The 24674-nt window shown below is 49.5% G+C and overlaps 4 protein-coding genes across 5 annotated transcripts in view; 1 reads left to right on the top strand and 3 right to left on the bottom strand.

The window, feature by feature from the left end:
* Positions 1-85: 85 nt before the first annotated feature.
* Positions 86-5464, bottom strand: ube2v2 (ubiquitin-conjugating enzyme E2 variant 2). The gene is made up of 4 exons (XM_030362829.1): positions 5340-5464; positions 2128-2276; positions 1362-1484; positions 86-979 (listed from the first exon to the last, which is right to left on the bottom strand). Exons 1-4 carry the CDS (start codon positions 5353-5355, stop codon positions 836-838), a joined length of 432 nt encoding a protein of 143 aa, XP_030218689.1. The 5' UTR covers positions 5356-5464; the 3' UTR covers positions 86-835.
* A 132-nt stretch (positions 5465-5596) lies between these two features.
* Positions 5597-15742, bottom strand: mcm4 (minichromosome maintenance complex component 4). Its single transcript, XM_030362757.1, has 17 exons — positions 15611-15742; positions 15279-15353; positions 14944-15096; positions 14490-14653; positions 13421-13522; positions 12941-13036; positions 12319-12414; positions 11974-12112; positions 11079-11299; positions 10816-10936; positions 10137-10396; positions 9107-9472; positions 8415-8542; positions 7843-8050; positions 6880-7108; positions 6265-6398; positions 5597-6095 (listed from the first exon to the last, which is right to left on the bottom strand). Exons 2-17 carry the CDS (start codon positions 15337-15339, stop codon positions 6000-6002), a joined length of 2574 nt encoding a protein of 857 aa, XP_030218617.1. The 5' UTR covers positions 15340-15353; positions 15611-15742; the 3' UTR covers positions 5597-5999.
* Positions 15743-17458: 1716 nt separating this feature from the next.
* cebpd (CCAAT enhancer binding protein delta) lies at positions 17459-19057 on the top strand. Its single transcript, XM_030362812.1, has one exon. The coding sequence runs from the start codon at positions 17724-17726 to the stop codon at positions 18717-18719; it is 996 nt and encodes a 331-aa protein (XP_030218672.1). The 5' UTR covers positions 17459-17723; the 3' UTR covers positions 18720-19057.
* A 128-nt stretch (positions 19058-19185) lies between these two features.
* spidr (scaffold protein involved in DNA repair) overlaps positions 19186-24674 on the bottom strand; it is a 32841-nt gene continuing 27352 nt past the window's right edge. For both annotated transcript variants that reach the window (XM_030362753.1, XM_030362754.1), the window contains exons 16-21: positions 23930-24143; positions 23280-23468; positions 21292-21388; positions 21058-21169; positions 20404-20460; positions 19186-19862 (exon numbers count right to left, since the gene is read on the bottom strand). In XM_030362753.1, the coding sequence (XP_030218613.1) occupies positions 19743-19862; positions 20404-20460; positions 21058-21169; positions 21292-21388; positions 23280-23468; positions 23930-24143 (789 nt within the window). In that variant the 3' untranslated portion in view covers positions 19186-19742. The remainder of the gene's footprint in view (positions 19863-20403; positions 20461-21057; positions 21170-21291; positions 21389-23279; positions 23469-23929; positions 24144-24674) is intronic.

Here is a 24674-nt window from a genome sequence, read left to right as displayed (position 1 = left end):
GCCGTCGGGAGACACTTCCGAGGATATCTTTAGAGAGAGAAGAGGAGAAACGTGACATGCTCGAGATAAAGGAGATGAGAGCCACTTTCTTCATTCCAAGCGATTTTTAATTTTCAGAAAAATCCCAAGTTCATTCACCTGCCATTTTCACTAAATGCAAGGGTTTCAGAATAGACGTTACATGTCAAAGAGCTGCTGAACATAAACAGATGGGCGGCGCGTCCCGGTACAGGGAGACGCGCATGTCAACACAGGCGCATAACGTCAATCTCCCGCACGGCGGCGACACGCGGAGACCGAGAAGCCAGGGCTCGAAGTCGCTGTGGCGGCGTGGCGATCCACAGCGAGGAACATCTGAACGTTGAAACTCAAAAGATAGTCTTTTCCCGTTTTATTAGTGACATAATAACATGCCATCGCTCACATGGTCTCGCAACTTGCTTTAGTCGTTTGAACAACAGAAAAGTGGGGACTCGCTGCCTCGCTAATCCCGACATGCCCCCCCCCCGCCCCCCCCCCCACCAAAGCCAACGCATACTGGAAGATCTCAAACATTTTAACCAAATGGACAAAATAACAAAAAGTATAACTTTCCACCACTCAGGGTGCCTACCGGTACACTTGCAACTTCAACCACTATAACTACCTAGTGCTTAACTGCAGGACACTTTAATTCAGAATGAGCAAAATAATAATAATAATAATAAAAATAAAAATACCAATCTTGCTGTTGCAGACATTACTGTCGGAAGTGCCAAGTGAGCGTCTCAGTGATTTACACAATGTTTCTAAGAGAGTAAGGTTTAAGACAGAGGGTAAAAACAATCCGGTGGAGCTAGTTGTACGTCTGTCCTTCGGGTGGCTGTGGAAGCTTCGTGTTTTCTCTGGACGTCATGAGGCGCCGTAGCTCTTCGAGAACCGCCTTAATGCTATAAGTATTTTTCCAGTTTGCTAACATTGGTATGCTACGAGAATCCACCTGTGGCAAAAAACAAAACACAAAGATTTGTTATATCGGTTATTCCCTCAATAACATAACAGTTGCACGTACCTTAAAAATACTAGCATTTTGTAGCATCTTATCCTAGCTGTCTTGTTGTATACAGGGAATGGGTTAACCTAGCGATTGTTAGTGCTTGGCAGTTGGCACTTGGTTCTATGCACATCCTTACTATACCGACAGATATATTTGTTTCTCTTTTGATTTGTCAAATGTACTCATTGTAGGGCGCTTTGGATAAAAACCTCTGCAACATGCCCTCAATGTAAAATACCATTTTATTTTATAACTCGCGATACTTCAAAGTGTAGAAGACTTTCCTAGAAAAACAAGAACAACCCTAGCATAAGAATCTACTCACCATGCCGTTGGAGTTTATCCCATTCATACTAATTTTTGTTACAAATCGTACGATCGGGGCCATCTCGGGGTACCTCTGTCCACACTCCACCTTCAGACTGTATATCCTGTTCTCGTAATACGTCTGCAAAGCAAAGAGGAACCTGTTACAAAGGTTGTTTCGCTCAAGGCATTATGAACTTCAAAAAAAGGTCAAGAACAAACAAAATCTGTCGCAGGTCAGCGAGCAAATGTGCTCAAAAAGGACATGAAATACTTTGAAACACTTTTAGCTTAAAACGGTTGTGTTTGGACCAAATCCCTCGGACAGGCCTACTTTGATTTGGTATGAGAAAGAACAGCACCATACAGATTGCAATTTATTTTTTACTAAAACAGGAATCATTAGAGGCAAAACTTAATTTAAACCATGTTCAAACATGATCTGTAGGGTCCCATATTATACCACCAGGTGTGAGTGTTATTAGCCATTACAAGCCGTTTAGTAAATTGGCCTCTCCTGTTTTAGTGACATCCGATGTACCCGTGTCCACCTAGATGTGTGCTTGATTGATCAGTCTGCGAGCCTACCCATTGGACTGTAGCAAACGTTGCTCATCTATCCGTCATACATGAAGGTGGACACGCCCCGACGTGATATCAGAAGAGGCCGATTTTCAAAACGGCTAGTCACGGCTAAACCTGCTCACACCTGGTGGTACAATATGGGACCCTAAAGCGCCGCGTGTTTGGGAAGTCGACCCACGGGGGGGGGCAACGAGGCTTACTCTGGCCGGTCCGATGATCATCCCCGTCCACCGCGTGAGGGTCATGTCCTCGTCGTCCTCCAGGCCCCAGCTCACGGTGCCGTCCCCCACCCCCTTCTGTCCCTCCTCTAGCTCATCCAGTAGGCGGAAATTGCGTGGAACTTTGACTCCTGTGGGCAGAGGCAGCGTACGTTAACACTCGCGCTGCATGGCCGCGTCGAAGGAAAAAGTTAGGCGGAACGGCTCATTTGAACCCCAACAACCAAAACACTGGTGAACATTGTTGTTCGGAATACACCAATACCAGCGGCCTTACCTCAAAACACTAAAGGCCCAGTTGTGGATCCATGTCGACGTCAACACAGGGGGGTTTTACGGACCCGTTACGTCCTTGCGGACCCTCCTTGCGTCCACCGAAAGGGCCTGACATGCGCCCCCAAAAAATTCGAACCTTCCGTCGAGGCGACGCAGTAGCAAGGGCTGTGATTGGTTCGCTCACTAAAATCTGACCCCGAACCAAATGAGGTTCACGACTGCGTTGAGGCGTGTGTAGGTTGCGTCGACATGGGACCATAACTGAGCCGTATTATACAATTATTATATAGTTATACAATCGAAGACTACGTTTACATTTAAGAGCATTTAGCGGGCGCCAAAGCGAGTGACAACGGTTCACACACATTCACATAGCGACAGTGGAGTCAGTCAACCATGAAGGCTTTCTTTGGACAAGATCCGGTTTATCATCACAACTTCATAATGGTTCGTACATAATGTGAACACCCTCAACCGCATTTCAATGTACACACCGTCTGGTGTTGAGGGGTAAATGCCCCGACACACCAAACCAGCGCAAGAGAACTGTCTGCGACGAGGGCATACTGTTGCCTAGAGTCGCCCACTAACACATTCATTCTGGGTCTGGGTGAGGGGAAATACATCTCAAGTAACCCCAACCACTACCTTCAAACACTAACCACCACTGGTATCCCTGCGCCCAAACATTATTGTAACCAGTGCTTGTGACACAAACAGGATGACTTTTGCTGATGCATATACCGGAAACGAACCGTTGCTCATTTTCACAGCTTCTAAAAAATGCGGCCCACAGACTCAGGGAACCTTTAACCCAGTAAATGGCCCAGCATATAGGGTGCTTTTGGCACCACCTTTCAGAATGACACATGCACCTTTCCTGCTATTATATAGGCCAGTGTCGACAAGTGGATTTAAAAAAAACGCAAAGGAACTGAATCGACACATGTTGGAACCCATCAAGCTACGAACGCCTCAAGCTTGTACGCTCTAGGAACAACAAGTCTAACTTGGCAGCTCCTCTCTTAACAGTGAGTGATACTCGAAGGCATGAGACACAGGCCAACTCCCAGGTCAAAAAGCAATACTACAGGTTTGATGAGGTAGAGGCAGGAAAAACAGTGCCACTGATTTTGTTTGAATAAAAGGGATTAGGAGCCAATCCCAGGCCTACTCTTTGCTCCTATAGATCACTCTTCCTGTAGCTGATGATCCCTCCTACCGACTCAGAGAAAGAAAACAGGAAAGTCTGGCTTTCATGGTTGGCCTCCACAGGGCCACTTACAATAACAGATGTAAGTAATGTAGCACTCTGTGGCCATTGACAAGCACAGGTGTGGGTAAAAGGTAATTCAACCAAAACCTTAATGAGTCAGTTGAACCTTGTCCTTTTTTGCCCATGAGCCAAATATAAGCAAGTCTAAAAGATGCATTTCTATATTTAAGTTACATGTATACATGTATTGAGTAAATATAGACATTGTTCTTGCAATTATTTCTTTGTAAACAGAAAATCCCTTAAAGGAAACACATCTCAGTTTGACCAGCATTTAACTGAGATGGACGATAAGTGAAAGCGTAGCCAATGGGTGATGCCTTGTTAGTTTGTTCCTTGATAGTCACGTTTTCAGTAGGTTATCACAGCAGACAGTTTTCGGTACCAGTATATATAGTTATGCTGCTGCAACGAACGGACCTAGCATCTCAATCTACATTGAGATATAGATTCACTTCATTTCATTTCGCGCATGCCTAGCAGCGCGAAATGAAATCGCGCGCAAGACAGCATGGGTATACCCAGGCTATGCAAGAACGTCCATTGTCAAATGAAAGTGGGTTCTGATCTCAAGTGTGTCCTGGCCGATTCCGGTTCAAGCAATAGAATTTTGCAATATTTCCATAATTTTAGTGAACAGCAACCAAAAAATATACAATAGTCATTCATGCTTTCAGAGTCTGAACCGACGCTTCCTGGTGACGCGACGCGCGGTTCCGTGTATTTAGCGGGAAACCAATAACGCACCAGTAGTAACACACCGACGTGTGCATGCATGGTGCACAACAACATGGTCCACTAATACCCAGAGCCATCAGAGCGTCCATCGTCCCACACCTGGCGCAACGCCGTCAGACGTCACGGAAGACCATCAAACACCGTTTTGATCTCACATTCAGTCCTCGGTGCAACAGCGCCATAAATAAATCAACACATCCGCATCACGCATTGCTTTCAATACTGGATTTACGTCCCATTGAGTTATATAGTCGTAGGGGGAACTGGGCACTGCTGAGATGTGGTGGCGTTGTTGTGGCCACCGGCGCCGCACCTGTGCGCAAATCGTATGCACACAATGCGCATCCACCGCCCAGGTGCCGCGATGGCGTTACCAATAGCCGGTTGAAGCGCACACACACCCGCGCGGTAATCGGTAAAGCCGCAGAAGCCCGTTACAAATAGCACTACCGCACAGATATCGGTAACACCAGAAAAGCGCGTTACCAATAGCACTACCGCACGGCTATCGGTCACGCCACCACGGCACCGCCCCGGTGCCGCGCTGGCTTTACAGCTAGCCGTGCGTTAGTGTGTGCAGCACGCTGAAGATGCGACCACAGCGTTTGGTTCTGCATGCGTTTGGCTTCCCAGCGTGTGGTCCTCCTCATAGCCAGTCGGGACTCAACCTCCCGGGCTAGCTTTAGCATGCACGCCAGCCTCCTCCTCCTCCTCCTCACAACGACGGACGGTTCCGTGATGGATCGCGCCTCGCACTAAAGCGGCCGCTTAGGCGACATAACCCCCGCCTCGGTCCACCGATGAATCTAATAAAATCGGCCCCTTTCCCCTGTGCGCTTGCGTGTCGTCGCTGCAAATGTACACATGATTTTAGTCCCATGAAACAAGCCCAAAACATACAAACCTAAGGAGGCCGCCATCTTCTCCAGTCAAATCCAGAAGCAGAGCTGTGACGTCACGTGTTGAAACAGCAGCATCATCACAGTCGCCGGTGCCAATTTATTATTGGGGAGGATCTGTAACCGAATCAGCTGTCAGCAGAACACTAGACGATGAGAGGACGGGGTTAATTTTCTGCTCTGTAAGGAAACAATGTATCTAGTTGCATTGCTTGGAAATAAAGACACTAATCCAAAGTCATTGATTAGAACACGTAAATACTTAAGTTTTTGATATTATTTATTTTTAATCGTTGACTGATACACTTTTTTTTGGACACTTTATAAAAAAGGGAAAAACTGTTAACCATTCCAATCTGGGTCCAATCTCCATTCTAAACCAAATTGTGTCAAGCAATAAGCAATTAAACATTAACAGTCGGACAACTTCAAGGGAAATAAACACTATTTGTCTTAATATTTCATTTTATGACATTTTCTTTTTATAGCCACCACAATATCACCCCTTTGAACCAGCAACCTCCTCAAATCCACAACAAACCAGCAAAAAAAAGACACAAGTATACAACTTGTAACACATTTACTACTATAATACATATTTTTACACTAGCATCTTCTCAGACACAAGACTGATGTCTTCTGTTCCATCCTTCACAATAAGAGCGTTAGGTCGCCAGTCGGATGGTCTTCCCAGAGATGGTCAGGTAATCCTCATCACACAGAGCTTTGAGGGCCTCCTCAAACTGATCCTTTGTGATCGCCTGAAAATATACAAAGAGGATCAAAATTAACGTCTGAATATGAAATAAATGCAAAAAGTACAAGGAACAGTTTGTCAAGGGGGAGCAGTCAATGAATTTTTACATATTCATTGACTATCTTCAAAACTTTTAAGACCAAAAAGTATAAAAGTATAAATCATTTAATTACAGTTTCCGACTGTCCCCTGAGGTCGTCGAACAGCTGCTGGAACTTCATGACGGGGGTCTTGGTTCTGGACTGGAGCATCTTCTTCAGGGCTGCCGTGATCTCTTCCTTCCTCTTGCGGGCCGTGGCGCTCATTCCTGGAACAAGGAAACAAAACCCGCAGTTTCAGTCTCTGCTGCAAATCCTTTGTGTATTCGTAAGCCGCTTTGGATAAAAGCGTCTGCTGAATGCATACGTGAATGTAAAAGTGCGTCACCGTGTTTAAAATTAACAGTAAGCGGTCTCCGGTTTCCGATGATTATCAACTGCAATGCTAACAGTCAGTTTACCCCACAGAAAAGACAAGAGGAACACATCGAGATGGAGCCAGCGCAATCGGTTTGGTCCACGTTCATCAAAAGACACCGATAGCTTTTATATTTGCCTGATTTTGCCTTCACCCAGGCTAACGCTAAAAGCCGGGGTTTAGACCCAATATAAACTGTATGCGTGCTCATAATTGTGTTTTAATATAATAAAACCCCCCGCCACCGTCTCAGCTCAACATCATACCCAACACACACACACAATGTTGTGCGTTGGCATAAATACTCCTCTTCTTGTCATCATAACACACACCTGTGGTGAGGATAGATATGTCCACAAAGCCGGTCCTGGGGTCTGTGGCCGACTGCTTCAGGGCCTCGCGGTGGAGCCTCTTGGCCTCCTCCACGTCGATGGTCTCCACCTTGTCGCTGAAGCGCACCTTGGCGTGGGCCTCGGCCAGGCGGATCAGGGACTCCAGCTGCCGGGGGTAGGCCGACACCATGCCCCGCCCGCTGCCTACCTTCCTCATCTCCACGTAGGCCTGAGGGGGGCACACAGACACAGAGGGTCATTCGATGATGAAGGGACACTCTCCCTCTCACCCCCTTAAAAGCAAAATGGGTCTCTACTGAGGAGAACTACAATGGGGTGCGTTCCAATTCCAGCTGGGGCTGAATCCATTCACAGACACACAGACACAGAGGGTCATTCGATGATGAAGGGACACTCTCTCTCTTTCTCACCCCCTTAAAAGCAAAATGGGTCTCTACTGAGGAGAAATACACTGGGATGTGTTCCAATTCCAGCCACTCACTGGGGCTGAATCCATTCATTTTAACGGACGGCCTTTATACAGCGCTTTTCTAACCAGTGGCCACTGAAAGCACTTTACAATACTGCCTCACATTCACCCGTTCATGCACACATTCACACACCGACGGCGGAGTCAACCACGCAAGGCGACAGCCAGCTCGTCGGGAGCGGTCAGAGTGAGACGTCTTGCTCAGGGACACCTCGGCACTCGGCTAGGAGGAACAGGGGATCAAACCAACAACCTTCCGGTCACCAGCCGACCCGCTCTACCTCCTGAAGCGTCATTGACAAGACTTGTCAATCATGTTGCACTAATGAATGTCATTTATAAGTGACACACTGTGTGCATTAAACACAACGACACACACACACACACACACACACACACACACACACACACACACACACACACACACACACACACACACACACACACACACACACACACACACACACACACACCTCGATGAGGGCCTGGCCGGCCTCCTCGCTCAGCTTGGGCTGGATGTAGGAGCGGGCGTAGGCGATGAAGTCCTTGAGCACGGCCATGTCCAGGTTCTCCTCCTCCAGCTGCTCCTCGCTCTGGTAGTACAGCGACACCAGGTGGTGGGCCAGCTTACGGTCATACGCCTCGTCCTGGGGGTCCAGCATGAGGAAGATGAGGTCGAACCTGCAGACAGACGACAACCCGACAGCAGACGAGTTCAGCACAAATTGAGGGCGGGGAGTGAGGGTGCGTTGTTGGGTGGATGGGTGTTGACGGGGGGAGTGAGGGGGTGATGGTGTGTTGTTGGGTGTTGAGGGGGGAGTGAGGGTGTGTGGATGGGTGTTGAGGTTGAGGGGGGTGCGAGTGAGAGGGGGGGGGGGGGGAGAACCTGGAAACACCCAACACGTAAACAAGTGTTTTGTTTGACGGGGCTAAGGCGTGGGAGGGGGAGCCAGGTTACGGAAAAAGGAAAGAGAAAAAATATGTGTTTGAGGACGGAGGATGATGACGACGACGGGCGCTGCAACCATGGCAACAGGAGGCTGACCTGGACAGCAGCGTGTGGGGCAGCTGGATGTTCTCGATGGTGGTCTTCTTGGGGTTCCACTGAGACTCCACGGGATTGGCCGCTGCCAGGATGGAGGTGCGAGCATTCAGCTGGCAGATGATTCCCGCCTAAAGTCGCAGAAAATACATGAATTAAAAAAACAATTGTTAAGAGTAAAAAAAAAATAAAAATGCGAGAGAATGAACCCATCGGAAAAAAACATTTGGCGCTTTGCTGACATTTAAGCAGAAACTCTAACCCTAACTTAAATCAGAGACCCCGTTATCATTCTGGGGTGTGCTGTTCAGTTGTTCACACTAATCAGTTTCTAATTGACAACGCTTCAATGCTGGTCATTTACATTCAGGGCATTTAGCAGTGGCTTTTATCCAAAGCGACTTTTATCAATTATTAAGTTCACCCATTCCCGGTATACAACAATGATAGCTAGGATAAGACTCTATACAATGCTAAGCACTATTTTTAAGTGCCAGGATGTACAATAAACGTGTACATCAAGTGCCAGGATGTCCAAACGCCGATCCTCTTCGCAGTATAGAACCGCCGTCCTCTCAAGGCAAACCTCCCACAGATCTCGACGCCGTCTTCCCTCACCCCAGGGTGTGAAAACACAACCCCCCTCCCCCACCCTTGAACCCCAACATCAACAACAACACATCAGCGCTCGTCACCTTGGCGATGGAGAGGGTCTGCTGCTCCATGACCTCGTGCAGCACCGAGCGCGTGCTGTCGCTCATCTTGTCGAACTCGTCGATGCAGCAGATGCCGTTGTCGCTGAGCACCAGCGCGCCCGTCTGCAGCACCGTCTGCCGCGTCTCGGGGTCCTTCATGATGTAGGCCGTGAGGCCCACCGCGCTCGAGCCCTTGCCCGAGGTGTACTGGCCGCGCGGCACCAGGTTGAACACGTACTGCAGCAGCTGGGACTTGCTGGTGCCGGGGTCGCCGCACAGCAGGATGTTGACCTCCGCCCGGAAGTTGCCCCGCCCCGTCTGGCTGAAGTCCTTGCGGGTGCCGCCGAACAACTGCAGCAGGATGCCCTGGTGGAGCGGAGGAGATGGGTCGACGCGGTCGCACGTTTCAGTACGATGCATGGGTATTTTTTTTCCTTGTTACACAGCCGATATACCTACAGAATGTCTCAATAATATTTAGGTCTAAAATGTGATGTTTACATTTAGCGCACGCTTTCATCCGAAGCGACTTACAATAAGTACATTTGTCAGAAGAAAGAGAAACAACACTATATCGCTGTCGGTACAGTAACGATGTTCATAGTACCAAGTGCCGAGCACTAGCAATCGCTAGGTTAACCCATTCCCCGAACAGAAAGAGAGCAAAGGATAATGCTGCGTGTTGCTAAGTACTATCTTTAAGTGCCAGGAAGACAACATACAAGTGTGTAGGAGGGAAGCTCAACACATCAACCCTACGTCACACACACACACACACACACACACATCAACCCTACGTCACACACACACCAACCCTACGTCACACACACATCAACCCTACGTCACACACACACACATCAACCCTACGTCACACACACATCAACCCTACGTCACACACACATCAACCCTACGTCACACACACATCAACCCTACGTCACACACATCAACCCTACGTCACACACATCAACCCTACGTCACACACACACACACACACACACACACACCAACCCTACGTCACACACACACACACCTTCTTGATGTCCTCGTGCTCGTAGATGCTGGGGGCCAGCGCAGAGGAGAGCCTGTCGTAGACGTCGGGCTTGGCGGCCAGCTCGCGCAGCGTCTGAACGCGGGCCTCGGTGAACAGCCGCTGCTCGTTCTCGTCGTCCTGCCCGTGCAGGCGCTTCTCGTCCGTCTTGCGGAAGTGGATAACGTCGATGTGCGTCTTGTACACCGACTTGACGTTGCTCTGCCGGGGGTTGACACGCATCGGCACGGCGCGGTAGATGCCTGGGGGGGAGAGGAGAGGTGGAGTTGAGGTGATGGGAGAATGGAGGGGGAGAGAGGAGGGGTGAGGGGGGAGGATGGAGGGGGAGAGAGAGGAGGGGTTAAGTTGTTATGGGAGGATGGAGGGAGGTCTGTCGTGATGTTTGAACGATGGACTTCTAAAAAAAAAAAAAAAAAAACACACACACACGAAGGTTTTATCCTTTTTATAGTAGAGTGGGATAGACAGGTAGGTATGGGAGAGAGAGGGGAGAAAATGCGGCAAAGGACCACGGAGTAGGAACCTCACCCTGGTTACTGCGGTAAGGACAATCCCTTAATGGTTAGCGCTCTACCCGGTGAAACACCGGGGCGCCCCAATACAGACTACTTCAACACATAAACAGTACCCATGAGGAAGCTGTGTGGCTCCTCCCCCTTACCGGTGATGTTGATGCGGTCCCCGGGCTGCACCTTGTCCACCAGGTCGTTGTGGGCGTACACCACCGTGGTGTGGGGGGTCTGGCCGGCCGGCATGTCCTCCGGCGACTCCTGGATCTTAACCTGGAGCATTTCAAAATAAAAGCGCGAATCAAAAAAAAAAAAAACGTGGCACAACCCAGTTGAAGGAGACCAACCCAGCGGGGTCTGACAGCCACGGAGACGTCACGGCACGCTGCGGCGGCGGCGGCGGCGGCGGCCTCACCATCTGCTTGTCGGAGAACATGGAGCGGTTGTGGATGAGCGCCAGGCTGTGGGTGGTGTTGCAGTTGCGGCACACGGCGGGCTCGGCGATGCGCCCGCGGTCCACCTCCACGCGCGCGCTGAAGGCGCACACCGCGCACTGGAAGAAGGCCTCCTGCATCTCGGGGATGAGCTGCGAGGTGCGGATCACCATGCCACTGATGGTGATCAGCTGGTCGATGTCTGCAGGGGCGGGGGGGGGGGGGGGGGACAGACAGACGGGTACACAGACGCGTTAGATGGAGGGGTTCTCACACACGGGGGGTGTGACCCGACCCGTGATGGCGTTCGACGTTATCCAACGTGACGTGTGGGAGGGGGAGATCCGAACGATTTGAACGGGGTAAATTTGCGTTGACCCGGTTTCAACGCAAACGGGTCGTCGAGCCGTGCTTCGTTGTGGACGCGTGTGTGTTTTTGTGTGCGTGTTTTGTGGAGGTGTGTATTTTGTTGTGGAGGTATGCGTTTGTGTTTTTTTTAAGGTGGTGTGTTATGTTTTGAAGGTTTGTTTTGTTGTGGTGTTTGGTTGTGTTTGGTTGTGGTGATGTCTGCATGTCCGTGGGTGCGTGTGTCCGTGTCCGCGCGTCTGTGTGTCCGTGGGTGTGTGTTTGTCCGTGGGGGGGTGTGTGTCCGTCCGTGGGTGTGTGTGTCCCTGGGTGCATGTGTCCGTGGGTGTGTGTGTGTGTCCGTGGGGGTGTGTGTGTGTCCGTGGGGGTGTGTGTGTGTCCGTGGGTGTGTGTGTGTGTGTCCGTGGGTGTGTGTGCGTGTCCGTGGGTGTGTGCGTCCGTCCGTGGGTGCGTGTGTCCGTGGGTGTGTGTGTCCGTGGGGGGTTTGTGTCCGAGGGTGCGTTTCCTCACCCTCTGGGTTGAGGCTCCTCATGTTCCGGGTCTTCAGGGCGTTGTACGGCCGCACCTGGATCTGGTGCTCCAGGATGGAGTCCGGGAACCGCTCGAAGAACAGCTCGTTCACCGCCATGTCGAAGGTGGGGATCACCTCCTGGGGACGGGGACGGCACGCCATCAGAACTAAACCGCTCCACGTTGATGCCCTTATGCGCGTGTGTATCTACGTGTCTGTTCAATTCCCCCGTTTGATTGTCAAACCATTCTCTTATATCTCAAGGAGAGCGTTACAAAAGATGGACGGCATAAATAATCCCGTAGCGGTGTGATCGCCGCGTTGAATGTGTTTGCAGACGTCACCTGCGGGTAGCAGACGAGCTGTCTGTAGAGCTCCGCGTCGAACGAGGAGACGTGGCCACAGTTAATGTTCAGCACTGGATCCCCCACGATGCTGATCTGGAACACGAGCACAGGTTGGCTGAACGAGGTCGACACTCAGTTACTAATCGGGCACTTAATGTTGACAATTGTATGTCGTACATCCTTGCACTTAAAAATAGTACTTAGCATTGTAGAGCATCTTATCCTAGCCATCTTTGTTTAACGATTGGTAGTGCTTGGCACTTGGTTCTATGAACATCCTGACTGAGCCGAAAAAAAGCCGATAATGTTTGTCTTTGTTCTGAAAAGGTACTTATGGTAATTTGCTTTGGATAAAAGCGTCTGATAAATGGCCTTTATGAAAAATGTACTAAGTTTATAAACCTTAAATAAATGTATTAGTACATTCCGACTTTTTTCAATGTTTTTGTTCCTACTCTGGACAAGTTACTCTACTTGTGACATACATTTTCCATTATTCACGGCCTTTCACAGACTACATATCGAAGGGAAAGGCCACTCAAACGTCTCTGACAAACAGACCCATTCATGGCGTGCTTGACCTCTCTATTGGGGAAAGAGTGAGTAAACCGTGCGGTACCTCCTCCAGCTTCTGCATGTACAGCGGCTCGTTGAGATCCAGGCAGGAGTTCTCATCCTCCTTGGAGCTGGGGTCGATGAACCTCTGCAAGAACCTCTGTGGGTGGGGGGGAGGCGAAGACAAGACTTGAGGAACCCGGTTCATTTGTTTCGTTGTGGAGGCGCGCGCGCGTTTGGTTTTAGGAGATGAATGCATGTGTGTTTTGGTGCAGTGGCGTGTATGTGCGTGTTTTGTTGTGGAGGCGTGCGTGTGTGGTTATGGAGGCGAGTGTGCTTTGTTGCGGATATGTGTGTTTCGTCGTGGAGGCGTGTGTGTGTGTGCGCGCCTTGTTGTGGAGGTGTTTGTGATTTGTTGTTGATGTTCGTGTGCGTTTCGTAGTGGAGGCTTGTGTGCGTGTTTTGTTGTGGAGGCGCGTTCATGTGTGATTTGTTGTGGAGCTTTGTGTGCTTTGTTGTGGAGGCCGGACGGGCTCCATCATACCTGGAACTTCTCCTTGCAGGTGGCCACGTTGACGTCCGTCCCCCAGATGACCAGCCTCTGTCCGGCGGGCTGCTCAGCGGCAGCGGCCCCGTCGGCAGCGGACTGCGGAGGAGAAAAAACAAGGACGTCATGCCAGTGTTTCTCCAGCACTGACCCTGCAAAAAAAAAAATCACTATCCGTCCACCCAAGCGGAGGTCGGATAAACTATAAACAAACAAAACGTGGTCATGTTTAGGTCAACTGCAATGTCTTAGCGGTGTCGTGTTAATGATTACATGTGGGTGCAGATCAGGGCCCCGTTTCCCAAAAGCATCGTTAGCCTAAGTGGTTCGTGAAGTTCGTCGTACGAGCATCCTACAGTTTTCACACCGTTTGCCGAAATCACTCGTAGCTAACGAGGGCTCCCGGGGTACTCGTAGGGTGCTAAGAGCATCGTTACTATGGCCTCAGTGGAGTCGCCAGCGGACATTTAGTGGTATTGGATGCGTTTTATTAAAACACATCAAATACCACTGAATGTCCAGCTGGCCCAATTTCGCAATGCCCCAAAAACAGTGGTTACCGGCGATATATTACTCACAGACTACTGTTTGAATTAAACAGCAAAGGCAACAACATAATTTATTGCAGCAATTTTAAATTCCAAAAATACATGCTCAGCCGAAAAGTACCGATCAAACGCCACGTCACAAGGCATATGAAAAAATCAAATTATTCCATTGCTCTTGTGTGGGAGGTCGCTTTCGAGCTGCCCTTGCTGCCTCCCTCTGATTTTAATTCAACCATCGTGGTTAAAATGTCCTCATATTGATCAATGACAGAAGACATCTGTACATTGAGTACAGGTGTCAAACGGACTTGGGCACAGTACAGATGGCCTAGTGCGAGTGCTCCCTGAGAAAGGACACGCCGATACTATTAATATGTATAAAACTATAATACTATAAAAGGGATGAGACTAAATGTGCTAGGGTTCCACCAGTTTAAAGATTACCACCAGTAGAAAAGGTTAGTAGTCTTAAATCCTGCATTTTGTTTACAACAACATCTTCGTCCGAGTGCACTCACCGGCTCAGACTGGAGGTCCACCTGTTTGGACTTGCGGACTGAACCCAGATCGGGGCGCTGTCGGGCTGGGGTGCCACGGGCCCCACTGCGGGGGGTCCCGTCCACCCTGGAGCTGGGGGTCCCGTACATCAGAGGGGAGCTCATGTCCACCTCACTAGGGAGGACTGCGGGGGGGGGGGCGGGGAGGTACACATGTCATTACAAGGTGTAAAGACGTTGAAACACACCGCCCACAACAATGATAATAGAGCATCGGTAGCATAAACATTGAGTAATCTTGTTTCACTTGTATTCGACATTAAGAGAAGATGTCTTGTTTGTGCTTGCAAACGGTAGTAATTTATCTCTCCTCACTACAGTCGTTCTCAGTCCGTTTTATTACACAATGATGCAGATGGGCTTCATGGTCTGGGACGTGAGGATGGTTTCAAGCGATCTTGCCGGATGAATTTACCTGAGCGACGGGGGCTGGAGAAGAGAGAGGTGTCCTGGAGGGGGTCGGGCATGTCAGTTGGTGGGGAGGTGGGCATCAGAGGCAGGTCCCCGTTAGAAGAAGGCTGTCCTCGGCGCCGCTGGGCCGGGGGAGACGTGGCAGCTTCACTGGCAGCTAGAATTACAAAACGAGTAACTACTTTAGACTAGAGTAATTTAGAAGTTAACCGATTATGAATTAGGGATCCAAGGCTGATATTGAATTGATCGCTAATCCGATGCTGTTGCAGCGATGGCGGATGTAAAATCTGACGGCCTACTGATGGGACGGCTTTCATGAAGGCTGGGTTGACTTACGGGTGGATGGGTTGGAGGGCCTTCCACGTTTACCACCCGGGGTTGACATCGGGGAAGACATCGCAATCAGGAGATCTAAAACGTAATCGGCGTTCAATTAATGATTATTGGCATTCATAAGACAGTAACGTCAGCTCAAATGGTATTGAGACGCTGGCATGCGGTCGCCAACAATAGAGATACTCGTAACATAAAACTTAACAAGACTTTGGTCGACAACAAGTAAAAAGTGAGTATCTTAGTCGAGTGGGATCTTTGGTTTTCATGTTATAAGTAATGAATATAGGATATTTTACTGTATTCAAACAGATTTTAATAAACTTCGCTCTTACCTTGTGTTGTGTGCGTCTTGCTTGCAAACAAACTGGCGCGAAACTGCGAGTGACGTAATTTTCGCGGGTAACTTTGCACCAATCGTAGGTCAGAACGTCCTGAACGTCTTCCGTCTTCCTAAGAAGGTGACACTTTTAATACTACCCGTCTCAGCGGCTTCCTTACATCTTAAGATACCATAAAAGTATATACCTTGTCATTAGTTACTATTATTTAAATATAGTATAAACTTCTAATGAAGATATGACCCTGCAAAGAAAGTGTTAAACGGGGAATAAAAGGAACCGACCCCTACCCAACTTAGTTTCGTCCATCCGAGCAGACCCTCAGTAGTGACTCTTATTGAACACACGGTGGCGTCTCTCTCCCTTCTGGGACCGCCAGTGTAAACCAGCGCTGGATGCTGCTGTTTATTATGGAGCAGAGTTGATGTAAGGTCAGAGGCTCAGAGCGATGGATCACAACGCTCATGATGCTCGATCGTTATGCCTATATCCCTATATTTATATCTATACATCTATAGATGTATAGAAAGAAAACACGACCGTCGCTCTCTCTCTCTGTTCCTATAAAATAGAAATATATTATATATGTTATATGTCATATATACAGTATGCATATATGGTCGTGTTTCCTTTTTTTCCATAATGTATATATCTATATCGAGAGAGAGAGAGAGAGAGAGAGAGAGAGAGAGAGAGAGAGAGAGAGAGAGAGAGAGAGAGAGAGAGAGAGAGAGAGAGAGAGAGAGAGATCACATTGCTTGCAGTCCACTCTTCATCTCACCTCCACCCCTCTTATGTCACCGCTGCCTCTGCAGCTCTCCATTGAACTCCCTCAGAAAAAATGCGTGAAACATCCGGAAGTTATTTGTAGACCCATCCGTCAAACTGACGCGACTTTGATACGGCTGCGCCGTTTGGTTTATATGCCTGATATTAGTCACAATATACTTTTAAGACTACTTTTACAATGTCTTTTCAATTCCTCGAACCCACACTCTCTGTTGCTTTCTGGCTGTGTCCGGCAATTCGCATCACACTTGAATGCAATCCACGCTTCCTTCACTGCAAATGACACCAGACATGTCCTCGTTGAACGTAAGGAGATATTAGGGAATATTAGGAGCTGACTGCGGACACTAAACAGTCTCCTTCTCATTGCGATGCATACTGGAGCACAGCTGTCTTTTCTTCAAGTGAAGCATCAACACATTCTTAAAGTACGCGATTCCACATATTGTCCGGCTAATAAGACAGTCGTTATAGCCCCCGACAACCCCCCTGAACGAGTATTACAACTACTACAATCTGCATCCTATTTTTAACTTATTTTTTTAACTTTTATTTGTATTTATCTTATCTACTTAATCTTGTGTTGTTGCTGCTACCAAGCCTAATGTTACTCTTGTATACTTAAAAAAAACTTGTCATAAAAGTAACTCTGATTCTGATTCTGATTCGCTTGCAAACTGGATTAATTGTTATACGAGCTGAAACATTTGATGTTCAGTTATTGCCGAGTTATTACGTTAAGAAGTGCATACAATAGCAGAGATTCGATTCGCCCCGGGACAAACGACATAGCTCACATCATTAATCCCCCTTTAATTATGCTTGGCTATATAAACAACACACATCCCCTGCTTATTCTTTAATAGGTCCATGGCTTATTCACACACTCGTAGTAAAGGCGGGCGCGGCGGGGAAACGCCCATCTCTCCATATATAGCTCAGTAGTGGGCGGTGCTTGACACCACGTGACTCCACCCAGACGTTACTGGCTGCTGAAGGGGCGGTACGCCTCGCCTTGTGTGACGTAGGCGAGGCGCATATACAAAACACTGGGCGAAATACAGGCGCTCCAGATCCGAGAAAGCGAACTTTTTTAAAGGATAGCTAATCCTGAGAAGCAAAGCGCACCACCATAGCGATACAAGTGCGCAACCTATCGAGAACCTTCAAAGAAGATAGTCACCACCTGCAGATCACCACTGTGAACACTGCGAGTGTCAGGGCTCAACTCAACTTCTGTGGCAACTTTTCTCCAGATACCAACCGGACCCCTTTGGCTTGAGACCCCCCACGTGTGCTGAACACGCACCCGACCTCCATGTGTGACATATACCGCGCGGACTCCCAGTGCGTCTCACCACCATGCACCATGAGTTGGACGATGGAACCAGCTAACTTCTACGAGAACAACAAGCAGCAGCAGCAGGGGGGAGGCGTTCTCCAGGGGCTCTGCAAGCCGGGCAGATGCGACGTTCCCGGGGACGAGGTGGGGACAACCACCATGGCCGAGCTCAGCACGGCTCCCCCCACCGCCATGTACGACGACGAGAGCGCCATCGACTTCAGCCAGTACATCGAGTCCATGACAGCGGTGCCCAACTTGGAGCTGTGCAACGATGAACTGTTCCTAGACCTCTTTAATACTGTGAAGCAAGAGAAAGCAGAGTTCTACAACATGACAAACTCTGTGACGACGTCAAACAACCACCACAACAACAACAGCAGCAGCCACCACGCCATACAGCAGCAGCAGCAGCAACAGCAGCAGCTCTCCACGACACACACGACTCCGTACGCGCTCGGCTGTCACAGGGATTACGAGAGAAAGCAGCACCCCGATGGATTTGACAAGGGGGTGTTCAGCGCGCCCATCAAGCAGGAGTCGGACTGGAGCGACAGCGACGTGTCCTCCTCGCTGCCGTCCCAGATCGAGACGTGTGCCCAGACCTCGGTCAGCCTGCCCATGGGACAGCCGACGCCCCCGACCACCCCGGAGCCCCACTCGGCTGTCAGCTCCGCCAGCTCCTCCCCTCGGAAGATGGGTCGGGAGAAGGGGAAGAAGTCCGTGGACCGCTATAGCCATGAGTACCGTCAGCGAAGGGAGAGGAATAACATTGCCGTGCGTAAAAGTAGGGATAAGGCGAAGCTGCGCAACATGGAGATGCAGGATAAGATGATTGACCTGGGCGCTGAGAACGATCGGCTACACAAGACCATTGACCAGCTCACCCGAGAGCTGACCGGTCTGAGAGACTTCTTCAAGCAGCTACCTAATCCCTCCTTCCCGGCGTCCACGACCGCAGACAATCGGTGACACACCCGTGTCACACGTTTTGAAAAAGACATTTGAAAGCCATACCTCAACACAGACATTTTGTTTACCATCTGTAACAGATGCATTTTAAGCTTACCATAATGGCACTGGAAATATTTGACATTGCTGCCATATTCTTTTTGTGGGAAAAAAATGTCTTTTTTTGTTTTTCAATATTAAATTATTTTACCACTGCATTTACATGTTATACCTGATACGGTACATGTTTTATAATTCTCAACTTTGTATTAAGAGCCAGAGCATGATCTTTTATATAGTTTGTATATTAAACATTTGTCTATGGAATCTATAATAAAATTTATTACGAAAAAGAAAAAGCAAACTCTAAAGCGTCTGTTTGGTCTTTAGGACCTTGGGGAGACGGGGAGGTTCAAGGTGTGAACCTTCTGGGTTGGGGGCGGGGAAAGGAGCTTTACTTCGTAAAGAAACCAAAAAGAAACTCGACCCATTCTTAAATCGGCTTTATTTACACAGTATGCAACAAAAAAAAACAAAAAAAAACGCATCTACCTCTCTACAAAGAGGAAGATGCTAAACGTTCTGGGGACTTATGACAGAGCGAGAGAGCGAGAGCGAGAGAGAGAGAGTGAGAGAGAGAGAGAGAGAAGGAGGAGGTTTGACAGCACGTTCCTGAATCCCCCCTGCACACCACGTGGGTCCTACTGACAGGGCAGGGCTCTCTTGCCGCTCTCCCCTTGGGTTGTCAAGTCCCGCTCCACATTCTCACTTATCATTACCACACAAACAAGACCTTGTGTCTCTCCAAACCTCCACCACCACCGCCCCCTCTTTCACTGCTGCACCAGAACGATGTGGGGGGCTTCCAGGGAGGCCTTCGAAGGGGGTCGAGGTAGGGGGGTTGTGTGTGTGTGTGTGTGTGTGGGGGGGGGGGGGGGGGGGGGGACTTGAACCAAGGCCTAGAGCGCAGATCCTTGGAGCCAGCTGAGGGCCAGAGGATTCATTTCACTAGTTCCTCTGACGCGCCCCCCCCCCCCCCCCCCCTCAGAGGCTAATCTCTTCCACGGCAATGCAGAGAGTTGGGGTCCTGCTGATGACGCGGACGACAACGGGGATGGGGCCCAGTGCCTTCCCCAGGACGTGTTCCACCTCGTAACCTGGGAACTGAAACAGATGGCCTGTCAACCAGGGGGGGAGGGAAGGGAGGGTGGGAGGGTGGGAGGTAGGGAGGGAGGGAGGGAGGGAGTTCAGGCTGAGAGCCTGAGCTCCATTCAACGCTCATACAGTTACAAGTGGGGAGCAATCATACGTGTTACGGTGTAACTTCCTTTTAAGCGACTAAACTAAAAAGTTGTAGGTTATTTGTTGCTCCACCGATATAGCTGTTGACCCGCTGAAGGTGTAAAAGTAGTTCAACATCAGCGCGGCCATATCTCCTCACTCTCTCCACTGTCACACACGAACCGTCATCTGGATGCAATTCAGGTCACGGGCGACGATAACATGGCAGGTCATAAACAAACACAATATCTCCGAAAAGGGTTTGCGCGAGTCAGGTCTTTCTAGGTCTCTGTATCGACAGGCTGCCTTTATCAGAGTCTGGCATCACCTGATCAGACGCCCAGGATGACATATTTACAGAGGATTGGTGCACAGAACTCAGTCCCAGGCACAGGCAGGCACAGGCTCTGATATAACAACCCACCTCGCTGGCTTGGAGGGCTGCCGGGGGGAGGATGGACTGAATTGTGTTCTGGTGCAGCTGTTAGAGGGAAGGGAGAGGAGGAGGAGAAGATCATGGTCAGTGATGTGTTTTGAGGAGGTGATTCGTCTTTTCGGTGTGTCCATCATAAAGTATCGAAGACACACAATCAGAGTATAATCTTTACTCCGAGGAATTGAAAGTCTTCTGAAATAGTCTGTAGCTCTTTCGCCTGTACCGAATTCTGCATGTTGCAAAGGATTCTGGGACTCCTCAAAAACGGAAAGCTGTGGTTTTGTTTTTCAGTGTTCACACCTTTGTGTGTTATGTTCACCATAATCAAAATTAGATTTAGATCTACCATTATTTCCCACGTTGAAAAATGTCTTGCGCTTCTCACCCTGTGGTGAAGACGAGTACCACCAACCCACTAATACGCCTTCATTTAACAACACAGTTATAACTTAGGCAATAAGTTAAACCACAGAAAACATCCCCTCTTTGAACGTGTGTGTTCGCTTGCATGCACATGTGGGTGTGCGACTGTGTGTGCTTGCATGTGTGTGTGTGAGTGTGTGTGTGCGCGCTCGGTAGCGTATCGCATGTGTGCGCCTGCGACTTTTTGGGGAATTTCCTAAAGTGAATTCTAAGACTCACCTTAACTTTGACGATCCCATCGCTCACGGCCGAGGCGAGCGTCACCTCGAGCTGCAGCCTCAGCTTGGGCTGCTGCACCTCGCAGTCACATGCCCGGCAGCGGAAAGCCGGTCTGCAAGAGAGACAGCCCAAAGGGGGCCAGGACTTTCACGTATGACTGTGCTGCTGCTGATAACGGCCGGTTAAAGGCAGCCCGGGGGGTCTGTTGTAGCCGTGTTTTGTGTGATCACTTACGACTCCCCGACTCCCGTGGCCTGTAAGCGGTCACTTCCACAGGCACTGCAGGCGGGCCAGGAGCAAGCCGTGTCCTCCTCCACGCCGACGATTACTCCTGGGCCAAGGAAAAACACGTAAGACGTGCATCCCGCGGACACAGCATCATTACCGAAAGAAATACCACGCTCGAACCCCGCTAGTCATGCACCTTATCAGCTTTAATTTCAGCGGGGCATTCGTTTTGACGGAGAGCACCAGAGATAGCGTATTCAGATGAACGTTTGACAAAAACCATGTCGATGTATAATTTCTGTGTGAACGCACACACACAGAAACGGTTTGTGTGTGTGTATGTGTGTGTGTGTGTGTGTGTGTGTGTGTGTGTTTGTGCATGTGTGTGTGTGGGTGTGTGTGTGTGTTTCTGTGTCGGAGATAACAGCTCGCCTTGCATTTTTATCATAGATTTAGGTGATAAATAAAGCAGAGATGCATGTACTCCCAAACTCATTTGACAACCCGAGATGAAACCCTGACACATACAACCACTGGGCCCACAAGCCACAGAGTGAATCACTGATAAGAACACATTCCGTGCCCCAGTCTTAACATACTTCTCATTGATTTCCTACTTCCACTGCCTTCGTCCATTAGACCCAGCTCAGTAATAAGCAGAGAAGAAAGTGAGGTTGTTTGCTTTGTCTCCAGCCACCTGACTAAACATGTATGACTGGCGGAGCCAGAAACAACAGGATTCACAGTGTGACCTTTGACCTCGGCTGTGACATGAAGTGGACAGATGCAGGTTCGTCAGTCTGTTCCCCACCGCTCTGATCGCTGTTGATGCACACGACTCGGGCGAGGCACGCACTGCCCTTGTAGAAAAATAAGTGAGTTATGCAGAAGATGGGTTCATTTCGTAAAATGTCCATCAACTCTGTGCGGTTTATTGCATGGTGACCTTTAAAACAAACACTATAAGCAGCTGAAAACCCAAACGCTGTGACAGAAAGTCTATAGTCAGAGAGAAACACTGTAGGATTATAAGAAGCCGGAATGCAAGAATCTCTGTAGTCTACCCAGCACATGGACTACTTTGTCCTGGTAAACTCATTCACGTTAATGCAGTGCTTACTATCAAAACACTAACTCTGGTTCAGGGTCGTTAGGGCTTTGATCTTATCTGTAAACCCGCCCAGGGTGATCTGAAGTGACGTCAGCTCAACACACTGACACAGGGAAACATACCGTCCAAACCTAAGGGCAACACACTATCAGTTAGCCGAACTCTGGAGTGTATTGAGGGGAGAGAACCCTTGTGAAAACATAAAATCCCCGAGGGGTCTTGGACCCACGCCAAGTCTCCGGCGGACAAGGCATGTCATGGCGCTCGCTTTACGGGACTGACACAGTCACACGTTTCCTTAGAATTTCTTTTCCCAGTCAACTCGAATGCCAGAGGGTTCTTGGATGCAACCCCAAACCTCAAGAAGACAAGGCATGTCTTGTCGCCCTAGCTCTACGGTGCTGACAACTTCATACGTTTGCTTCGACTTTTGAGTCAAATGCAAGCGAGCCTTTGTGCAAACATGAATTACTCATTTTAAAATTAAGTGGAGCTCATGCAAACGGTCGTCCCAAAAGAAGGCGCCGAGATGAGCCCACCGCGCTCGCATGTGTTTCCACTTTATCCCCGCTTTCTACAAACAATGACAGCTTGAAGACACTTGTGAAGCACAACTTCCCCGGCGGGAGGGGAACGCATAAAGACCTCTCGCTCCGGAGCAAACACAGAGTGGGGCGTGGGCACAAACAACGGCAAAAAAAAGAAAAAGAACAATGAAACAAGAGTTAGTTTTGTTCCTTGGCTCTCGGAGGAGAACAACACAGTTGATTACTGGACCTGTCGGGGAGCCTTCAGAGGAGAAGCCCAAGGAGCAGGTTGGTCTGTTAAGAAAGTGGGGTCGGGGGGGGGGGGGGGGGGGGGGGGGGGTGAAACTGGAACTGACCCGTGAGAGTACACAGAGAGTGGGCCGTGGTGTCCGCACCCAGGGGATCCAGCCTCACTGGTCGGGGCAGACCGCACCCCAGGGTGGCTCTGGTGGGGGTGGGGGGCTCGCTCCCGGTCAGCTCCGACCTGCTCGCCCGGTCTGGCTGGGGGGTCTCTACCACCGACTGCTCTGTGCACAGCAGGGCGCCTAGGTGGAACGAGGGGAGAGAGGGGTTGGTTGTTGGAGGTCGTGTGTTTTTGGGAAACCTTGAGATGACGCCAGAAACTGACCATGTCCCATCGACCGAGATGAGATCAGGGGGGTTGGTTATGAACCGTGGATATGTCACGTCAAACGTAAAACATAACATTTACATTTAGGGCACTTGGGCACAGGGATGGCGGGGTCAACCATGCAAGGTGACGGCCAGCTCGTCGGGAGCGGTTAGGTTTAGGTGCCTTGCCCAGGGACACCTCGACGATATCAACCTTCTGGTTACCAGCCAACCCGCTTTACCTCCTGAGCAACTGCTGCCGAGCGTTTATGTTAATATATAGCATAAATGCTACGTGATCAGCCCCTTTAACGCATCAAGCGTTGAAGCCTGTTCCGGCTGCTTAATGACATAGTAGTGCCCCAGTAAACAGACAACTCATTTAACGGCCTACCGTTCTCCATTACGACGTCTCTAAATGACAAGATGGCGGCCGTGGGCGAGCGTATCACCGCGGCGACGGAGGAATTGAGCACACAGGAAGTGCTGATACACAAGGGCACCGTTCGCCCGCACGGCCCCCCGCCTTCGGCCTGCCCCTCCCCCTCCTCCTGGAGGCTGGGGTCCGTCAGCGACAACCAGACCTCAGCCTGGTCTACAGCATCCCCCTGAGAGAGAGAGAGAGAGAGAGAGAGAGAGAGAGAGAGAGAGAGAGAGAGAGAGAGAGAGAGAGAGAGAGAGAGAGAAATAGAGAGAGAGAGAGAGAGAGAGAGAGAAATAGAGAGAACAAGAGAGAGACACAGAGAGAGAGAGAAAGAGAGAGAGAGAGAGAGAGAGAGAGAGAGAGAGAGAGAGAGAGAGAGAGAGAGAGAGAACAAGAGAGAGACACAGAGAGAGAGAGAACGAGAGAGAGGGAGAATAAGAAAGGAGAGAGGGAGAACGAGAGAGAGAGAGAGAGAAAGAGAGAGGGAGAACGAGAGAGAGGGAGGGAGAATAAGAGAGAGAGAGGGAGAACGAGAGAGACAGACAGATAGAAAAGCAAACTTTTTAAAGAAAAGATAAACAGAATTTTTACAATCTTTTTTTCTTTTCTTTTTTTTTTCACTCACAGATTTGCGCACACACAAACACGCACACACACAAGCACAAACACACACACACACACACACACACACACACACACACACACACACACACAC

The sequence above is a fragment of the Gadus morhua genome, chromosome 8 (genome assembly GCF_902167405.1).
Source record: "Gadus morhua chromosome 8, gadMor3.0, whole genome shotgun sequence".
NCBI lineage: Eukaryota > Metazoa > Chordata > Actinopteri > Gadiformes > Gadidae > Gadus > Gadus morhua.
This window is presented reverse-complemented; position numbering and strand designations above follow the sequence as displayed.